Source organism: Cucumis melo, chromosome 1 (genome assembly GCF_025177605.1).
Source record: "Cucumis melo cultivar AY chromosome 1, USDA_Cmelo_AY_1.0, whole genome shotgun sequence".
Classification (NCBI taxonomy): domain Eukaryota; kingdom Viridiplantae; phylum Streptophyta; class Magnoliopsida; order Cucurbitales; family Cucurbitaceae; genus Cucumis; species Cucumis melo.
The window spans coordinates 30,025,512-30,045,199 of NC_066857.1; the positions used below are offsets into that span (position 1 = coordinate 30,025,512).

General features: G+C 29.2%; 1 protein-coding gene across 1 annotated transcript; it reads right to left on the minus strand.

Annotated features, from left to right (window-relative positions):
- Window positions 1-2,025: 2,025 nt before the first annotated feature.
- On the minus strand, window positions 2,026-7,458 carry LOC103492621 (phospholipase A1-Igamma2, chloroplastic-like). Its single transcript, XM_008453050.3, has 4 exons — window positions 6,876-7,458; window positions 3,716-4,427; window positions 2,660-2,886; window positions 2,026-2,497 (listed from the first exon to the last, which is right to left on the minus strand). Exons 1-4 carry the CDS (start codon window positions 7,217-7,219, stop codon window positions 2,254-2,256), a joined length of 1,527 nt encoding a protein of 508 aa, XP_008451272.1. The 5' UTR covers window positions 7,220-7,458; the 3' UTR covers window positions 2,026-2,253.
- Window positions 7,459-19,688: the final 12,230 nt, after the last annotated feature.

Below are 19,688 nucleotides of genomic sequence, written 5' to 3' on the forward strand. Positions count from 1 at the left end.
ATCTAGTTTGAAAAAAATAAAAATTTATATTATGTAGGGTTAAATGGGTATTTTAGAGAAATGAATTTATAAATTATTATTTATCTAGGAAGGGAAATGTAAAGGAAGAGTTGTGTGTGTTGGTGATGTATTAAAGAATTTCTTTTTTGTTTTAAGGGCAAAGAAATAAGTAGGTGCATGCAGGGTTAGGTTGTATAGTTGGATAACAAAATTTTGGTTAAGTTATTTACAAATAGAGCAATTTCTGCTAAAATATTCACATTACTAAGAGAAAAGATATAAATAAATTGCTTTGTGGGGGTTTCCTTGGTTGAATGAGCTTTAAATTATACAAAGACCTAAGTCAAAGAAAGAAACATCCACTTTAGATGTAAATTCAAAATACATAAACATTCACTTTTATATGTTATAAACATATTAGCTTGTATTCGATTTTGGCTATATTGCTACTGATTTTAGAAAAATAATTAAAATAAAAAAAAAAATATGTAGGGATCAAAAAGCATTTACCCCTCCCATCTTTATCTATGAAACAATTAGATGCAATCTTGTTAAAGGTGAAACATGTACTAAAGTGGAGAATATCTAAAGACAAGGCTAAACCTGGGTTAGGTATGATTGGGATGGTGCACAATACCTAACACCTTGGAAAATAATATCAGCCAACATAACAATTTAAATATAAAGCTAAAATATTCAATTCACGTGTATTGACCTCAAACATAGAGAAAAGACATAAGCAATAAGATTCATTGTTCTTTTATCATAAACGCCAACAATGAAGCAGAGAACAGTAGGAAATATGACAAATACGAATTTTTAACTAAGTTTAGTGTACATTCACTTAACCTTTCTTTGATAGATAAATTATCGTGTATTACATCAAACAAACAAGTAAATTATTTAAGTTCCCTCTAAATCAGTTAGAAATTTGTTTCTTCGACATTCAAGCTCCCTGAACTTAACCTTTCTTTAATCTTGAAGTTAGGCTGCCATAAACTTTGTAATTTTATACTCGAATAATGTCAAAAACAAAAATCAGAGCCAATAACAAAAAAACACCAGAAAAAAAAAAATTGATTCGTCTCTTTGTTTTTTAACTCATATCAACTTCATAAACAGACACACACACACATCGGATGATAACCCTAGTGGACGGTGAAGTCAATACAGTCAAAGACAGAAGACGACGTCCGGTCACAACCACTAAACGGCACGACGTTCAGTAGACATTTGGCAAGAAATTTGGTTGGCAAGACAACGCTCGGCGACGGAGTGACGTTTGGAAGACGGAGTTCGAAAGACGGAGCGACAAGCGACGAATTCACATCAGACGACACACGCGAAGAAATTGAAGAAAAAATTAGGGGAGGCGTGCGCATTGATCAATTTAGGGTTTAATTTTATGAAATATTTAATATTTTATTTATTTTAATTACTTAATAATTCTTGACGCTTTTAAAACGTCAAGAAATTTGGAAAATAACTCCACATTTTTGTAAAAATTCTTGACATTTAAAAACGTCAAGAAAAGTACATATTACTTTACATTTTAAAAAGTGTCAAGAATTGAATATATAATCCTTGACGCTTAAAGAAAAAAATACATATTACTTGACGTTTAAAAAATGTCAAGAAATCTAAAAATTAGCCTTCCATAAAAATTCTTGACATTTTCTCTTCCAAATTACTCCTTTCTTGATGGTTTTTCTAAAGAAAACGTCAAGAAATTAAAACTACAACTACTAAGAAAGTTCTTTCTTTCTAGTATTAGATTATATACTATATATTTTAACATTTCTCTCGCATATATTATAGCATGTGTTGTTGTTTATTAGTTTTATTTCTTCCATAATAAATTTGATAATAATAATCAGAAAAAAAAAAAGTCTTTCTTTTCCCAAAAGACATTCCAAACACACAATGACACAAGTGGTGATTTGGTAGAAACTTATAGAGAATCAATTAAGCTTGCTAAGAGAGTAAGAATTTATAATTTCCTCTTCTAAATTTACTTTTTTTAAAAAAAAAATGTTAATAACTTTCCACTTTTTAATTTTCTCATACCTAATCTTTTCTCACACACAAGCTTTTATGATCACCAAATATAATATCCACTTGTCACAAAATGGTACCACTGCAAAAATGTAGTAATGTAAAGCGACTAAATTGAACCTTTTGAAATACACTTAAACATTTGAAAAAAACCCCATCTATACGAGTATTTTATCGATATATAAATATATATATATTTCAATCATTATCGGAGAACAATCCTATTTCCTTGAGATGATAGTGTGTATCTTCAGGGTGGCCATCAATATCTGATCTATCAGCAAACACCCAACGACCATCAACATAAATCATGCCTTTATTCTCATCTTGTCTCCACATTGGTGGAACCATATACTTATCTTCTAAGAAATCACATGATTTGTTCACCAACGCTGGATCTCTCCCAATTGCAAGCTCAAATTTCATACCCTTTCCTTGATATCTGCATTTGAATTACAATTTAAACTTAAAATTGTAAAGTATATGGAGATCACAACAAAAAAACTCGTTTGAAATAACGATTGCTTGAAAAAGTTATATCAAACAAGTCTTAAATCTATATTGTTTTAGTTTAAGAGTAGGTTTTTTTTTTCTTTTTGTTTACCCGTCGAGGAGATGTAAATGTGCCTCCAAATTATGTGAACAACCGGCATCAGTGGAACGTCTTAGATATGGTGATTCCAAGTGATCTAATTCTAGCTCAACACCAACATGTATGTAACTCCATGGAAGCCATTCTGTTATCTTCAATAGCCATGGCGGTAGGTTCTCATTGAAGAAAATTCCGGGAGATTTTGGTACTATATCATGAACATTCACTATTCTCAAAACCTGTTTTTTTTAAAAAAATATATATATATATATATAAATTTATTCAAGTTTTAGAACTCATTAGATATATAAAGTGAGCTTAGATCAGCCGTAATTAACATTATATTAAAAAGAACTCATCTAAATATAATAAACATTTAAAAAATTAATTAAGTTCCCAAGCCTCTCTATATACGTATAGTTGTTATTTAAAAATGAAAAAAGAGGGAGAACCCAATCTATATTGCCTTAAAAAGGGAATTTGACAAGGGTGATATGTTAGGGTTAAAAAGTAAATTATGTGTTATATATCAATTGGTCATCATCAACTCAAATTGACACAAAAAAATCAACTAACTATGTGTTTAGGTCGATAAGTGTTAATTTGGTTTTGTTTTTAGAGGGTAATTAATTTTAGAACTAATTCAATGGAGGATTTGGACTACAAATCTTTTAATCCTCAACGTACATCAATGCCAACATCGACAAATTAATTTAGTATAGGCCTAGAGGGCTTGACCCTCCTTAACTTTAGGTTCGGTTAACCTAGTGGTAAAACTATCATTCAATTTCCTCTAAACCTAGGTTTAAGATCCATTATTTTCATTTTAATTATTTCTAGATCTACACGAATGTCAATTGAGCTAACTAGACTCTTATGGAAGGAGGGTGTGTATAATGTCAGTCAGTTTCGGTTTTGTATGTTTTTTTAGGTTTCCTCATTCATTCTTACTTTAAAGGATGTTCGACATCGCTATTTAATTAATTTGATTTAAGTGTTACTTAATTATTTTTAAAGTATAACTTAGAAGAAAAATTAAAAAAAAAAAAAAAAGAGAAAAAGAAATACCTTTACGCCGAGCTCATTCAATCGTTCACCAAACCGCATGTTTCCCACTCGAGGACCTGCAAAGGAGAAAACGGAAATATGCACATTGTGACCATCTGATGTCTTGTTCAACCCCGTTGCAGCAATATCATAAGCACTTATTATAGCCAAAGCACTACCCAAGCTGTGACCAGTGATTGTGATGCTCACTTCCTCCTCCTTATACTTCTCCAATAACCGTTTCATCTCTGCCAATATTTGTTCTCTAGCAGAGTACTTACAAAAATCACACTCTTCGTCCTTGTCAGTATACAAATCCAGAAACCCAAATTCCACCTTCACAGACGGATCGGGACATTGAATTTTTCTTGAAGAAATTGGATTCAGAAAATTTGTCATATCTGCCACCCACTCCAGCCTTGTCACCGTCCCTCTCCACGCAATAAGAATGTCACGTCTTCCCAAACGCTTCGAGGTCTCATCACCAGAAACTGCCACATACCCTATCCAATTGGCACGCTTGCTCCAAAGCTTGGGGAAACGAGGTTTGATGAATAAATTTGGCATTTGGTTATTGCCGGTGGCATAGAGGAAGCGAGTGACTTGGTAGCCTTCATTTTCCAGCCCTAGGCTTTGGAAGAAGCTTTCCGATGGGTATCTTGAGGTACCACAATACTTGGAGTATGGATCATATACAAATGCATCATAGCATGCTTGAGTCATTTCCCCAAACCTGCAAAAACCCCCCATCCACATTAGAGATTATTACACCGATCAAAGTCAAGTCACATAGAGACTATCTATGAAACTTTATTAATACTAATCGTAATGGATGACACTTAGCTAATAATCATCGATATAAACTTCAGGAGATAGATCTAAATTATGTTTTTGAAAATTATTTTTAGATTATATTTTGCAGTAATAAATCATACAAATTATAAAAACAATATTTTTATGTTTTCATTGTATATAAATTTTAAATTTAAATTACAAAATTATATTGAATAAAGATATATATTTTTAAGAGATAAAGTATATCGTGTTTAAACTTAATTAATGTTATAAAAAATTAAAATATGTGTCATGTAATATCTCTCAAGTAATGAGATAGGAGTACAAATTAATAATAATTATACAAAGCTTTTAACATAAAGCACGTTGATAAATTAATTAATAATAGTTTATAAGTAACCTAAATTAATTTATGACTAAAAAATATGAATAAATCTTTCGTTATAACAAAATAAAATAAATAAAATATTAACAAAATATAGCAAAACATTACAATCTACGATAGATAGGTACAATAATAATCTATCACAATAACGAGAAACATAAAATACAAATTTGTGTTCATTTGCTAAAAACTTAAACTCCCGAATTGATGTTGTTTTCCATTTAATAATGTGTGTATATATATATATATATATTAAATCAACAGAAAACACTCCAAGATAAAAGAGAATTATTAAGTGAAATTATTCCAAATAAAATGTGGATTAGGGTGAGATAGAGAATATATATATATATATATATATATATATATATATATAAGGAATAATAATATATAGAAAGTAATATTAAAAATGATAATCAATATACGTAAAAATGAAGGAATAGTATTGAATAATAAGTGGAAGGAGAGAGTGGGGGTATCATGAGATCAAAAAGCTTTGATCCCCACAACAATATAAATACAACGTAACAACTTCTTGTGTCACAAATTTTTGTAACAATATATCATTAATGTTTTATTTTTACATCTTAGTTTTTAGTTTTTTCTTTTCTTTATTACCTCTTACTTCAATTTTTTATTTTGATTTTTGATCGCCGGAAAATTTGTGTAATAAAATTTTTAAAAAGTTGGAGAAAATGGGAAATATTCTATATGAAAAGAGTGAAGTTATCTGTATATTTGTTTTAAAATTAGTTCTTTTTTAGGAACTCATGAAAATTTCAAACAAATTGATTACCAAACCAATAAAAAAAGGTATTTTATTTTATTTTATTTTTAATTCTAGAGAGTATTTTTTTCGAACAAGTGTGCCATTTTTATTCACGTCCTAACCAAAAGGATATTTTTTTAAAAAAATAAACCATATGATTTTCACCAAAATTCAAATGGTAAAGGTATTTCCTATTTCCTCTTTTTTCATAACTCAAATACTTTCAAAACTTTTAAAATTCTGAGAATATGTTTATTTACGTAAATTACAAACTTTAAGGATAATCTTTTTATAATTCTTCTTATAAATGTTACATCGTAATTCCAAACGTTGTTCCTTAGTTTAAACCATGTCATTTCTAATGGAGCAATACTTAAATATAGTTGAGGTTACGTCTTAATTTTGGGGTTTTTCAAATATAACAAAACAAAAAAAAAATATTTACAAAATAAAACAAAATTTCATTTCTAATATTCTATCAATGTTTATTAGTATTTTCTATCGTTGATATAGTTGATAAAATTTGAAATTTTACTATATTTTATAAATATTTTCTAACATTTCGACGTATTTACTATAATTCTGGTGGGAAACCTAAATAATTTAATATTTTTACCATTATAATTCTTATTGTACCTTCTTCTTTTCCATTTCTCCCTCCTTCTTGTCTCAAAAACAAGTGATAAATGCACTTCCAATTTGGGAGGAAAGAGAGAGATATTTATATGGTCCAAAGAATAACTCTTTTTTTTTTTCCTTGGACCTATTGGTTATGCCACTAAAGAACTACCAATTTAGATTTAATTGGTGAAAAGTTGAGATCGGTGTTTATTTGGTTTTTAAATTTATAAATTAAGTCTCATCATTTAAAGTTTATATTATTATTAGAAAGACCTAACATTCTTATATTTAATACAAAATTAAATTTTAGAATCTTCGATTATATTATTATTATTGATACGAAATTAAAAATTAAAAGTTCATAATTAAATGTACACAAACATCAAAATTTAGGGACTAACTTATTAATCGTCTCATCAATATTTTCAAAAATCAACCAAAATCTTTATAAAAAATTAATGTAATCTTCAAAAAAAATTTATAATCTTAATATTTGCTTGGTAAAATATGAAAATCTTAGGAAACCCCAAATACAAATTTCAAAAACAGAAATAAAAACAAACTCAATTACTCAAAGAGACTCAAGGATGTCATTGTAGACAATATTGTACCTAATTAACTCAGATCGGAGAATGGGGTTCATCGGGTCAAGCAAGTTGGCCCAATCACCACTTCCATGAATCTCTCTCCACTTCCTCGCCAACTCAGTCTCATTCTCCCTCTCACCGGACCCAGTCCATACTCCCGAGTCAGTGGATATAGCAGACAATACAGTTTTTCTAGTTCTTTTAGACATCGGCAAAGATGGTTGATGAAGAAGAAGTTGAGTTCTCCATTTCCAAGAACAATGAGAATCTGAAGAAGAAGGACTAATGGAGAAAAGGGTCTGGTTAAGAGGAAGTTGTTGTTTAGTTGAAAATGGAAAAACAATTGAAGAAGACGTCGAAATCGCCATTGAAATTATGAATAGTATTTAACTTCTTTGCCTTATATGCCAATTAAAGAACGATCGATGCACTTATATATATAAAAGAAGAGAAAGACAACTCAATTATTTCTCAACTACGTGGCACGTTTCTCATGGTTGTAATTTGTAACGAAGATGGTGAAAGTCTTCGACACGAATTTTGACTCTGACCCTCTTTTTGAGACAGAAAAAACAATTGTTAATATCATTTTGAGTTAAACTGACTTTGAGTTGATATGTTATTTTATAATTTAAATAAATGAATTTATAAATTTGTTTAGAATTTAAAGATCATGCAAATGAAATGGGTGGAGAAGAAGGTAAAGAACGTATATAGTGTGTGTGTGTCTGTGTTGGTTAATACATCAAAGAGTTTTTGTTTTTTCTTTTTTGGCTAAGAGATGGGCAATGAAAAGACTAATATCTAATTAGGTACGGTGCAAAGTTAGATTGTCCCGAATGATTGTAACGTGTTTCTTCCATATATTTATCTCAATTATGCAAATATATTATATCTTATGATACATACTTTAGGTTTTTTTTCAAAAATAGAAAAAACTGATAAACTATTTACATTCTATAAAACAAAATTACTAAAAGATAAAATTTATTACACTTGATTTTTCTATAAACGTCAAAACACTTCGTAGAAAAGTCAAGTATAAATATTTTGGTCAAATATTCTATTTTTTATAATCTTTCTATATTTTATCTCTTTTATTATGCCATATTATAGAGGAGAAGATGAGGTTGAATTGCTCCTTTCTACGTTTTTTTTTTAATTTAAATGTGTTCCATTCTATGTTTAAATCATGGGAAAAAACATAAAATTGAATTAATATTAATCTTTTTAAATTTCATGCAAAATGTTAAATAATGATCCGTTATATATTCTCCTCGACAACTTACTTTCGTACCAATAGTTATCCATGCATGTAGAATTTAGAAATAACAACAAGAACAAACAAAATTTCTAAAAACAAAGATCTCAAATAGATTGGAAGGTATTATATATGATCATATATGCTTAATTATCTTCGTTAAGTTGTATTCATTGTTAGAATAAAATATTTTAAATCTATATAATAGATTAACCTATGATCATTCATGTCAAATTGTCAAGAATAAATTACATACCAGATTCTATTGTCAAGAACAAATTACATACCAGAATACATCTTGAATTGATGATGGCTATAAACTGATGGCTGTAAAATAATTATTGCCTTCCTCAACCACAATCCTGAATGTCCTTAGTGGGATCTTTCTCTTGATGGGATTAAAAAAAGACTGAGTGTTTATTGTTTTGGTATATTGAGGACCATAACCCTCAGGGTTTTTTATATACTAGTTTAATTACAATTCTCATTAAATCCTAATCAATAGGAATAGGCTTCTACCCATTTAATTCATATTCAATATAATGTTGCCCAATGAGATAAATTATTTATTTACATGCGTAGTCCATACTTTGATTATATGTATTATTTAAATACGTCTAACAATCTTCCACTTGCGCTATGTTTGTATTCCTGATATAACTAAATCACATAAACCTTAAACGTGCATATATAGGTTATTTTAATAATAGAATTCCTATTTGGTTCAATCTAGTCCATCTTCTGCATCAGCATGGAACCAAGGTAGCTTTTGTCACTATCCTCGTAACTAAACCTTCCTTAATCACCAATTCCAATACATTCAATGACATAGATCAAGTATGGATGGATATCATGGAAACTACATGCAAAGTGATCTAGATCATGCCTATTTTCAACTGATCCAAATTATTTAGTGAGATCATTCTTAAAAAACTTTATGTTAAACCGCATTTGCAAAACTACATGCATGATAAACAAGTTCAGATAATAAAACATAAACCATCAACTTTATTCTATATATAGAAAACAAATAAATTATGGTTAAAGAACATCCTTAATAACAAACTCCCACTAAACCAAGGAATCAGAAAATTGACTAACACCAATATGAGAAACATGTTCATGGAAAACTTTAGTGATGTACTTCTAGTTAATGGATTTGTCACCATCGAGTTTGTTCTTTATGTGTTTTATCAAAATTTGACCATTCTAAACTCTTTCTTTTACAACTAGAAGCTTTACGTCTACATGCTTTGACTTTGTATTGCTTCTTCTATTGTTATTAGAATACATTATTGCTCAGTTATTGTCACAAAATAATTTTAGTGGTCTTTGGCAACTACTATTTGTAGTCTAGTGACAAAATTTCACAACCATATATTCCATGACTAGATGCCTCATAATATGCTATAAACTTCACATCTATGGTAGAAGAAGCCATAAGTGTCTGTTTAACACTTTTCCAAAATATAACTCCTTTAACCAATATGAAGTTATAGCTTGAAGTGGATCACAAACTGTATTGGTATCCAACATAATCGGAATCAGAATACCAAATGATCTCCAAAAAATTTTATCTCTGATAAGTGAGCATATAATCTTTTGTTCTCCGTAAATACCTCATAACCTGTTTGGCGGTTTTTCAATAATCCATCCCCGGGTTGCTCAAATATCTGCCTAACACTCCAACTATGAACACAATATCTGGACGCATGCAAATTTGAGCATACATTATGCTTCCAACAGCTGATGCATAGGAAACCTTCTGCATCTCTTTAATCTCGAGTGTGGTCTTGAGGCATTGACCTAAATAAAATTTATCACCTTTAGCAATAGAGGTATCTATTGGTTCACAATCTTTTATGCAAAATCTACTCAAATTTTTTTTTAATGTAGTCCTTTTGTGATAGTCTCAAAATACCTTGAGAGCAATTTCGCAGTATCTCAATTCCTAATACAAAAGAAGCATCACCAAGATCCTTCATCTCATCTCAAAATTCCTTTTGAGAAACCTCTTAGTGTCATGCAATAAGCCTACATCATTACTTGCTATGAGTATATCATCAACATATAACACCAGGAAAACAAATTTACTCCCACTGAACTTGTAATATACACAATCTTCCACTTATCCACCTCAAAACCAAAAGAGGTAATTACTTCATGAAATTCGTGATACCATTGACGAGAGGATTGTTTGAGACAAAGATGAATTTTTTTCAATTTGCACACCATAGGCTTCAAAATATTATATACAAAGTTTTATGGTTGTACCATATAAATTGTCTCATTAATGTTTCCAATAAGAAACACGGTTTTCACATCCATCCGATGTAGCTATAAATCTAAGTGAGCTACTAATGCCACGATTACCCTGAAAAGGTTCTTTCGATGAAATCGGAGAGAAAGTCTCTTTGTAATCAATGCCTTCCTTTTGGGTAAAACCCTTTGCGACAAGACGAGCTTTATATCTTTCGATTATACCTTGTGAATCCCTTTTGGTTTTAAATGTTCATTTACAACCTATGGGTTTCACTCCTGGTAACAATTCAACAAGTTCCCAAACGTCATTGTCTTTCATGAATTTTCTTTTCTCTTCCATAGTATTTATCCACTTTTGAGAGTTAGAACTTTTTAGAGCTTGTTGGAAGTTGATTGGATCATCTTCCATTATGCCAATGTCATCCTGATGTTCTTAAAGAAACACAATATAATCATATGAAATTGCACTTCTCTTTTCTCTAGTGGATCTTCTTAATGACACTTCTTGAGATTGTTGAGTTTGCACTTCAGGAACTTCATTGTTGTCTTGTTCTATAATTGGTTCCACAGTTGTCAGGAATTGGAGTTTGAATATCATCTATGCCCACATTAAGAAGAGAAACTAATTCCTCTTCAAAGACAACTTTCTTTATGTTATCTTCCCCTTCAAACTCAACATCCTCAAAAAATTTGGTATTTCTAGTCTCAAAAAACGATTTCGAAGTGGGATCATAAAACTTGAAACCCCGAGAAGGCTCAGAATACCCGACAAAATAGCAGCTAATAGTTCTTAGGTCCAATTTTCTTTCGTTAGGCCTGTAAGGCCTAGCCTCAGCTGGACAACCCCAGATGTGAAGATGTCTAATACTAGGCTTCTTTCCTGTCCACAACTCATAAGGGGTTTTAACTATTGCTTTCGTAGGTACCCTATTGAGGATATATGTTGCAGTATTTAGTGCCTCGCCCCAGAGGGATTCTGGTAAAGAAGAATCTAATCATACTTCTTACCATATCTTTAAGTGTTATATTTCGCATTTCTGCTATACCACGATTCCACATTCCTCTAGGTATTTGGAAAAGGATCTTGAACGTTGTTCACCTAATCCATCGCATCTACCGTAGTATTCACCACCACGATCAGACTTGACGCCTTAATTTTCTTACCAAGTTGAAGTTCAACTTCAGCTTTAAAATACTTAAAAACGTCCAAAGATTGAGACTTCTCATGAATTAAACATAGGTTTCCATATCTTGAATAATCGTCTATGAACGTAATAAAGTACTATTGTCTAATCCAAGAAGCCGTAGGGAATGAGTCACAAATATCTGTATGTATAACTTCTAAGATGTTTGAACATTTGTTGGCACCTAATTTTCTTATGTTTGTCTATTTTCCCTTAATACATTTCACACAAACTTTAAATTTGCTTAAATCAAGGAAATCAAGAATTCCATCTCACATAAGTGTCTGAATTCTTTGTTTAGAGATGTGATCTAAACGCTTATGCCACAACATATTAGAATTCTCGTTTAATTTATACTTTGTACCACATGATTTAGACAACAGGACCTTGTTAGATGAAGCAAAAGAATGAAGCATATATAGGTTATCAATTAAAGAACCAGTACTAATAAACTTAGAGTTTTGAAAAAGACTAACCTTATTGTTTCTAAAAGAACAAGAAAAACCAAATTTGTCTAAACTGGAAATATAAACTAAGTTCCGTCTAAATGACGGCAAAATAAAAAGTCTCATTAAAATCTAAAAAACAACCAGTTTTTAAAAGTAATCTAAAATTGTCAATAGCTTCAACTTCAACTGCTTTGTCATCGCTCACATAAACGAATCTTTCAGCATCATTTGGCGGTTGGCTCAACAGGCAACCCTGCATAGATATACTTATGTGACTAGTAGGACAATAATCTACCCACCAAGTATTTGTAGGTACAGTAGCTAAATTAACTTTAGAAAAAACCCGAAGTAAAGTTTACCCTTCTTTACACGCCATTTGGCGTACTTTGGACAATCTTTCTTAAGATGACCTTTCTTTTTGTAAAATAAACAAGAATTCTCCATAACTTGTTTCTTATTCTGTTGAGATGTCCCTTGTTGGGTTTTATGTCCTAAAACTCGTAGATTGTAAATATAATCAATTGACTGTCATTAATAAAGTGTTTTATTATTATAATTTCAATAAGTGTTATTGATTATATTATTAGCTTTGTCTTAATAACCTAAATCCAATAAAATAACATCCTAAGTTGTTTGATGAGTCTTGAACAGTATGTAAAGACATACGGGGATCAATGTTCAAGATCAGCTTAAAGGGTCTATAATATAGGGTTAAGGTTGGGTACCTTATTCTGTTAACACTATGGATACGGCTCACTTTGTATTTGATACAAACACATTGATCCAATGTGTTCATGTATGCGACATGCGAGTGAGGGTATCCTATGCAATGAGTTTGCATAAGACTGGACCACGAAATAGTAATCACTAGATGTAACTCCGTTAACTAGTTGGATTTCTATTTCATTAGAATGACCTAGGTGACTTAGCCTTAATCCTGAGTGTATTATGAACTCCTGTTTGCGAGGGATTTTCCTTTGATTTGTACGGGTGAGTGCTTCATTTTGGGGACAAGATTGATGGGGAGCTGGGAACATAATCACACAAGATGGAATTCACTCCTTCCCGCCTTTAGGGTAAGTAGATAAGTGTTCCTTAAATGGTGTCTTCGGGACTTGAACAAAGGGCCCTACCCTCTCTATGGCACGAGAGGACTTTCTGTTTAGTGGTTGGACCATAAACAGGTTGTTCATTAGAGTAGCACTGGTGTTTAAGGACTAGAGGTAACCTATGGGTAAAACGGTAATTTGACCCAGCTGGTGTTACGAACACTTGTGAAGGACTAACTTACTGGTATTGGTCTATATCCGTGGACACAGAAATATATCAACAGTGAGAAGAGTTCAGCTGTGAGTCTTTAGTGGAGTGTACACACAGTTACCAATTATTGATTAATGTAGTTAATGAGTTTAGTTAATTAATCTCATATCGTTGTAGCTTCTGATCTGTAGGTCCATTAGGTCTCCTTCCTAGCTCACAAAGAGTAATGAGATTTATTTATATTGGTTGTAATTTGAAATGTTCAAATTTACTTTGGGAATTAATATAATGTATATTGATACATTATAATATAAATTTTATTAGACTTTATTATATAAATTTAATTTTGGATATGATTCAAAATTAAATTACGAGAGAATAAAATATTTGAATAAGCTCAAATATTAGTTTAATTTGAATTAGATTCATATTAAAATTATAAGTTAAAATTTAATGTGTATATGATACATATTAAAACTATAGGTTATGAGAGGAATTTATATTTGAATATGATTCAAATTATGGATTAAATTAAATATAAGATATTTAATCTAGAAATTAATTAATTGGAGAATTAATTAATAGTTTAGTTTAATTTGATTTAATTAAATTTGATTTAATTAAATTAATTAAATTAAAACTATAGGTTATGCGAGAGATATTCATTTAGATATGATTTAAATGAAAATATTAATTAAATATGATATAATTAATTATTAAATTAATTAATATTTAAATTAAATTAATTAATTAGTTTAATATATATATATTAACTTAATAATTATTATTAAGTTAATAGGGAACGTGAGTGGTTTTCCCACGTTCCCACTTATTATCTCCAACTTCTCACTTCTTTCGTCTGAAGAAGTGGGAATACTTTGCGTAACAAGGAGTGGGTTCTGCGAAGAAGTTCTGCAAAAAATTTGGCTCTCCCAATTCTCTCTGACCAAAAAAAAAATATTCTCTCTGAAAAAATTCTCTCCATTCCCTTATTCCAATTTTTGGTTCCCACAAACCATCTTTTGAAAAGAATAGGAAGGTTTCCAAGTGGTGGTGCCCAAATCGGTGATTGGTAGATTTAGAGTCGTCAACGAGCGTAAGTTTTCTTCTCTGTATTTTTTATTCAAAGCATGTTTAACCATAAAAATTGTTTTTGTAATTTTTTGCCAATGTATTGGTAATTTTAAGGTTCCAATTAAAATTGGGTTTCTGTAATTTTTCGCTGTAAAGGGTTTTCATCCCTTCACCTTTTACAGCATCCGTAGGTTTCCTTTTCTTCTTACCATGAAAGTTAATTGCCAAGTGAGCACTTTCTGTCATTTCTCTCTTAATCCTATCTTCTTCTTGTATACATTGAGAGATAAACTTATTAATACTCCATTTATCCTTTTGAGTATTATAACATATCTTAAACTACTGAATTGTGCAGGAAGAGAGATAAGTACCAAATGTACGAGTAAACTTTCATTTATCTCGATATCAAGTGCCTTTAGTTTACCAGCAAGATTGGACATTTCCATAATGTACTCCTTGATGTTTTCATTGCCCTTATACCTCATGGAAGTTAAAGTAGTCAAGAGACTACTTGTTTTCCCTTTTCATTTTTAACAAAATATTTTTCAATTTCAACAAGGAACTTTTTTGCATTTTCACTTTCAGTGATAAACCCCGAAAAGACTCTGGAATAAAGTGCCTAATAATCATCAAACACATGCGATTTGACCGTTTCTACTTCTCAATATTAGCCGTATTCGATTGTTCCTTAGTAGAAGCAGGTTTATCAGTCCTTAATGCAAGGTCCATATCCATACACCCGAGAAGTATCTCCAGACTTTCCTTCCAAATCTTGAAATTGATCCATTTAACTTAGGGATTAAACTCAGATTACCAGATATTTGAGCAATACCAACTGAACAAAGAACAAACAAATAAATTATATACTCACAATTAATATGTGTCATAGAATAAAATATGACAAAACAATTTAACATATATGGTAGGCCCCTTTTACAAGATACCCAACACAACATTGATGTTCAACCTTTGGGTAGAGACATCAACTATAAACGGTACTCTCAACGTAGTAGTCAAAGTACTGGTGGTAAACTCTGTCAAAAAAATAGTCTTTCTTAGGATCGACTATTTTTCACATAAACAATCCTTATAACTGTCACCTACTCATTACCACATGCATACTCATAATTTGGCCAAATAATTATCTTCCTTTAGACCGATAATTATTCGCATAAATCAATGAATATGCACATCCTAATTTTACGATTAAACTAATCTAAATAACAGAGACTACTTTGGCGACATGTTATTTTGACCAATTCAATCTAAAATATAAGACACAACAATAATATTTTATTATTGCAAAAAATAACGGAGGAAGAACACCAAATAATCTTTACCAAAGTTCACCAAATGATTGGGTACATTAAAATACAATTAAAGCAACGTAAACATGTGAATATCCCCAAAAAATCATCATTCAAGTTTAATCCATAGGATGATCAATAAATCTTGAATCTATTAATCTTGAATTAATGGCATGATCAATTAAACTTGTATTCACAACATGATGATAATTAGTCAAATCTTGAATCTACAACATGATCAATTAAACTTAAATTTACAACATGATTAATTAATCAAATCTTTCGGTCTAGAATAAATAAACTTTTTTTTAAAAAAAATCCAATATGATTAATCAAATCTTGAATCTAGAATGATTAAACATAAAACCACGATATGATTAATCAAATCTTTAAAACCACAATATCTTAATCAAAACTTGAAACTAGAATAATTAAACTTAAAACCACAACATGATTAATCAAATCTTGAAACTACAATATGATCACAACATGATTAGTCAAGTCTTGAATCAATATCAATCAAACTTAAAATCACAACATGTTTAATCAAATCTTGAATCAAGAACTCAATAGAAAACAAACAAATTCCAACAATTTAACATGAAATTCATGCTCTAATACCACTTGTTAGAATAAAATACTTTAAATCTATATAATAGATTAACCTAAGATCATTCATGTCAAATTATCAGTTACATACCAGATTCTATTGTCAAGAATAAATTACATACAAGAATCCATCTTGAATTGATGATGGTTATAAACTAATGACTATAAAATGGCTATTATCTTCCTCAACCAAAATTTCGAATGCCTTTAGTGGGATCTTTCTCTTGATGGGATAAAAGAAAGACCGAGTGCTTATTATTTTGATATATTATGGACCATATCCCTTATGGTTCTTTACATACTAGTTTAATTATGATCCCAATTAAATCCTAATCAATCTAGGAATAGGCTTCTATCCATACTCAACAAGGAATCCTGGACCTTAATTAAACAGATCACGTAATAGGTTCAATTAAATAAAACAACCCAATATAATAAATTATTTTTTAACATATATATATAGCTCACACTTTAATTATAAGTATTATTTAAATATGTCTGACATTTATCTCTCAATTACGATATTGCATGGCAATGACTTGGTTAAGAGCACTTGATTGTACCATATAATATCTTTAATTAAGTTGCTATTTGATTTTAAAATAAAATAATTAGCTCTCCTTCAATCTATCATATCATATAATGTATCTTAAAGTTTTTTTTAAATAACCTAATTTAAAACTCTTTAAATGTATCATATATATATATAATATCTTTGCTTTCGATTATAGATAAGAAAAAATATCTATAAACTAAAATTAGTGAAGAATATATATAAACTCATATTTAGTTGTTCATTCACTCAAATACATTGAAATATCATCTACATAAATACTTTATTAATTCTAAATTGTAATATATATGTTGCCAATCCCAAATAGAATAGTATTCATTTATAGGACGGTATCATTATTTTACACTAATTTTTCTAAGAAGAAAAATATTTAGAAAAATTGATAAAATTGCATAATTTCAGTATGTTTGTTAAGAAAAGAAGTGAAAAAAAAATATTCTATAATTGGTAAAAATGAAAAAGTCACAAAACCTTTAAATTTTCGGACTAAAGTTTTTTATTCTAACTGTAATAATTGTTAAATTAAGATAAACAAATAAAAAAAGGTATTTTTGATATTATTTTTTTTAGTGTAACAATTACAACAAAAACATGTACAAGGAGAAAAATCAAACTTAAATATAAATCATTGAGCTGAATAATTGAAAACAAAACTGACAAATTATCATCGAGAAATATTATCAATTTGCTTTGGGGAGAAAAAGAAAATAAAGAAAGAAATGACAATTGACACATGAAACATCTTTGTCAGACAGCTGTATAACGTTGTAATAAACAAAATATAAACTTATACCTTAATTTCATATTAATAAAAAAAAATAAAAACAAAAATTATTGAAGATACTAACTCTTCTAAAAATTATAAAAAAATTGCAAAATATTTATACTGTATAAAATAATTTCGAAAACAGAAAAAGTTCACAGACCCACCGTATAAAATACCAAAAATGTTCCATCAACTACGCCGTCAACAACACGCGCGTAATATATTTGCAATCATTTAGATTTCGCTATTGTTTGATACATGATCGTTTAGATAAGACTACAATCTATTTTTTCAATTCTATCGTTTAATTTTGTTAAACGATTTTTTTTTCAAAACTTAGTATACGATCGTTTAGATTTTGCTAAACGATTTTTTTAAAATTCTTTTGCTACACAATCGTTTATTTTTTTATACGATCGTGTAGATATGGCTACAATTTGTTTTTTCAATTCTATCGTTTAATTTTGTTACGTTTAAACTTGGTTACACGATCGTTTAGATTTGTTTATACAATCGTTTACTTTTTCAAAATTATTTGGTACAAGATCGTTTAGATTTTGACTATTTTTTGTATTTATATTTAGCTATTCAAATCTAAACGACATTTTTTTAAGTCTACTACATGATCTTGAACAACCAAATAAAAAAATAGATATTTTATATTTGATACGCGATCTTAAATTAAATAATAATTTGTAAAAAAAAAAGAAGGAAAAAAAGAAGAATGAGAAGGACAAACCTGAAATATTTTAATCATTTGTTATTAGAAGAATACATGGGAAGGAAAAACAGAAAAAATGTCTTGAAATTGATTAAATAGGATTGGTTGTAGAAAATCATGAGCCACACATATTTTACACATTTCATTATTTGTATCTGTCCATTAATATAGGATAATATTTCTATATCTTAGTATTGGTATAAAAAAAAATCATACATCACAAAGCCACTTCTAAAAATTCCAAAAATATAATATTGTTTACATTTTTCACTTTTCTAATTTGTAAATTAATAATTAAAAAAAATGTCTTGAAATTGTTATATTCTTTTTTGTTTTTTCTTTTTCCTCAAAAATCTTAAAATATAAAGACCCTTAAATAACTAATATTGTGTTTGATCATTATTTTGTTTTTTTAATTTATTTTATTTTTTAAAATCAAGTATATCGGTATCTTTTATATTTTTAAATTTTTGTACTTGTTTATGGTTAAAAATCGAACTAAAGATTGAAAATTATGAAGAATGTTTTTTTTCAGAATTTGTTTTTAAAATTTGGTTAAGAGTTCAACTGTTGTACGCACGAAATATACAAATTATATAAGAAATAGGGAGGAAATATACTTTTTTCTTTTTTTTTTAAATTTTGGCTAGAAATATAACTTTTGTACTTAAAAAATGCAAACCAGTATAAGATATTGAGAAAAAAATAGACTTGATTTTTAAAAAAGGCAAGTGCGAGTCTTCCTAGACTTTTTGATGTGTAATTCTAAACATCCCAACAAATCGATAACAATTATCAATTTTTGTGTTAAGCGTTAACTTCTATATTTTTAGTATTTTACCAATTTTCGTGTTGCAAATACAATTTTCGTGTTGCAAATATATATATTCTATTACTTTTGTGATTAAATGTGATTTTTGTGCCATATATTGTATGGAATGAAACGTAGCCTAATTGTACACAAAGATATGACATTATGTAGACAATACAAATATAGAACTCATTCCCAACTTTGATATCATTGATTGTTTGTTCACAATTATATTTTTGGCCTAATTGCTTTTATTACGATGATATCTTCGTAGATGCACTTCCAATAAAAAAAAAATGGTATATTGTAAATACTAAATTAGGTCACATTTTACCACTTAAAACGTAATAAATCAAAGGTGTTATGAAAAGTGCATCTTATTTGATTATTTTTCATGTTATTTGCTTGTGTTATATATTCATCATACTGCCACATAGGGTCCACTTCATAGTCTATTATAGAAAAACAAATTTATTGACAATCCCATGAAGTCTAGAAATTACATATAGTTACTGTTTTCGTTATAGCACTTATCATTACATTTATTATTACTATTATT

What these genes read in the sequence shown, in the direction of transcription:
- LOC103492621 (XM_008453050.3), bottom strand. Translation starts at nt 7,219, where the DNA reads ATGGCGATTTCGACGTCTTCTTCAATTGTTTTTCCATTTTCAACTAAA. An exon ending in TGAATGAGCTCGGCGTAAAG is followed by an intron (nt 2,887 to 3,715) that starts GTATTTCTTTTT and finishes TAAAAAAAACAG; the next exon opens with GTTTTGAGAATAGTGAATGT. An exon ending in CATTTACATCTCCTCGACGG is followed by an intron (nt 2,498 to 2,659) that starts GTAAACAAAAAG and finishes ATTCAAATGCAG; the next exon opens with ATATCAAGGAAAGGGTATGA.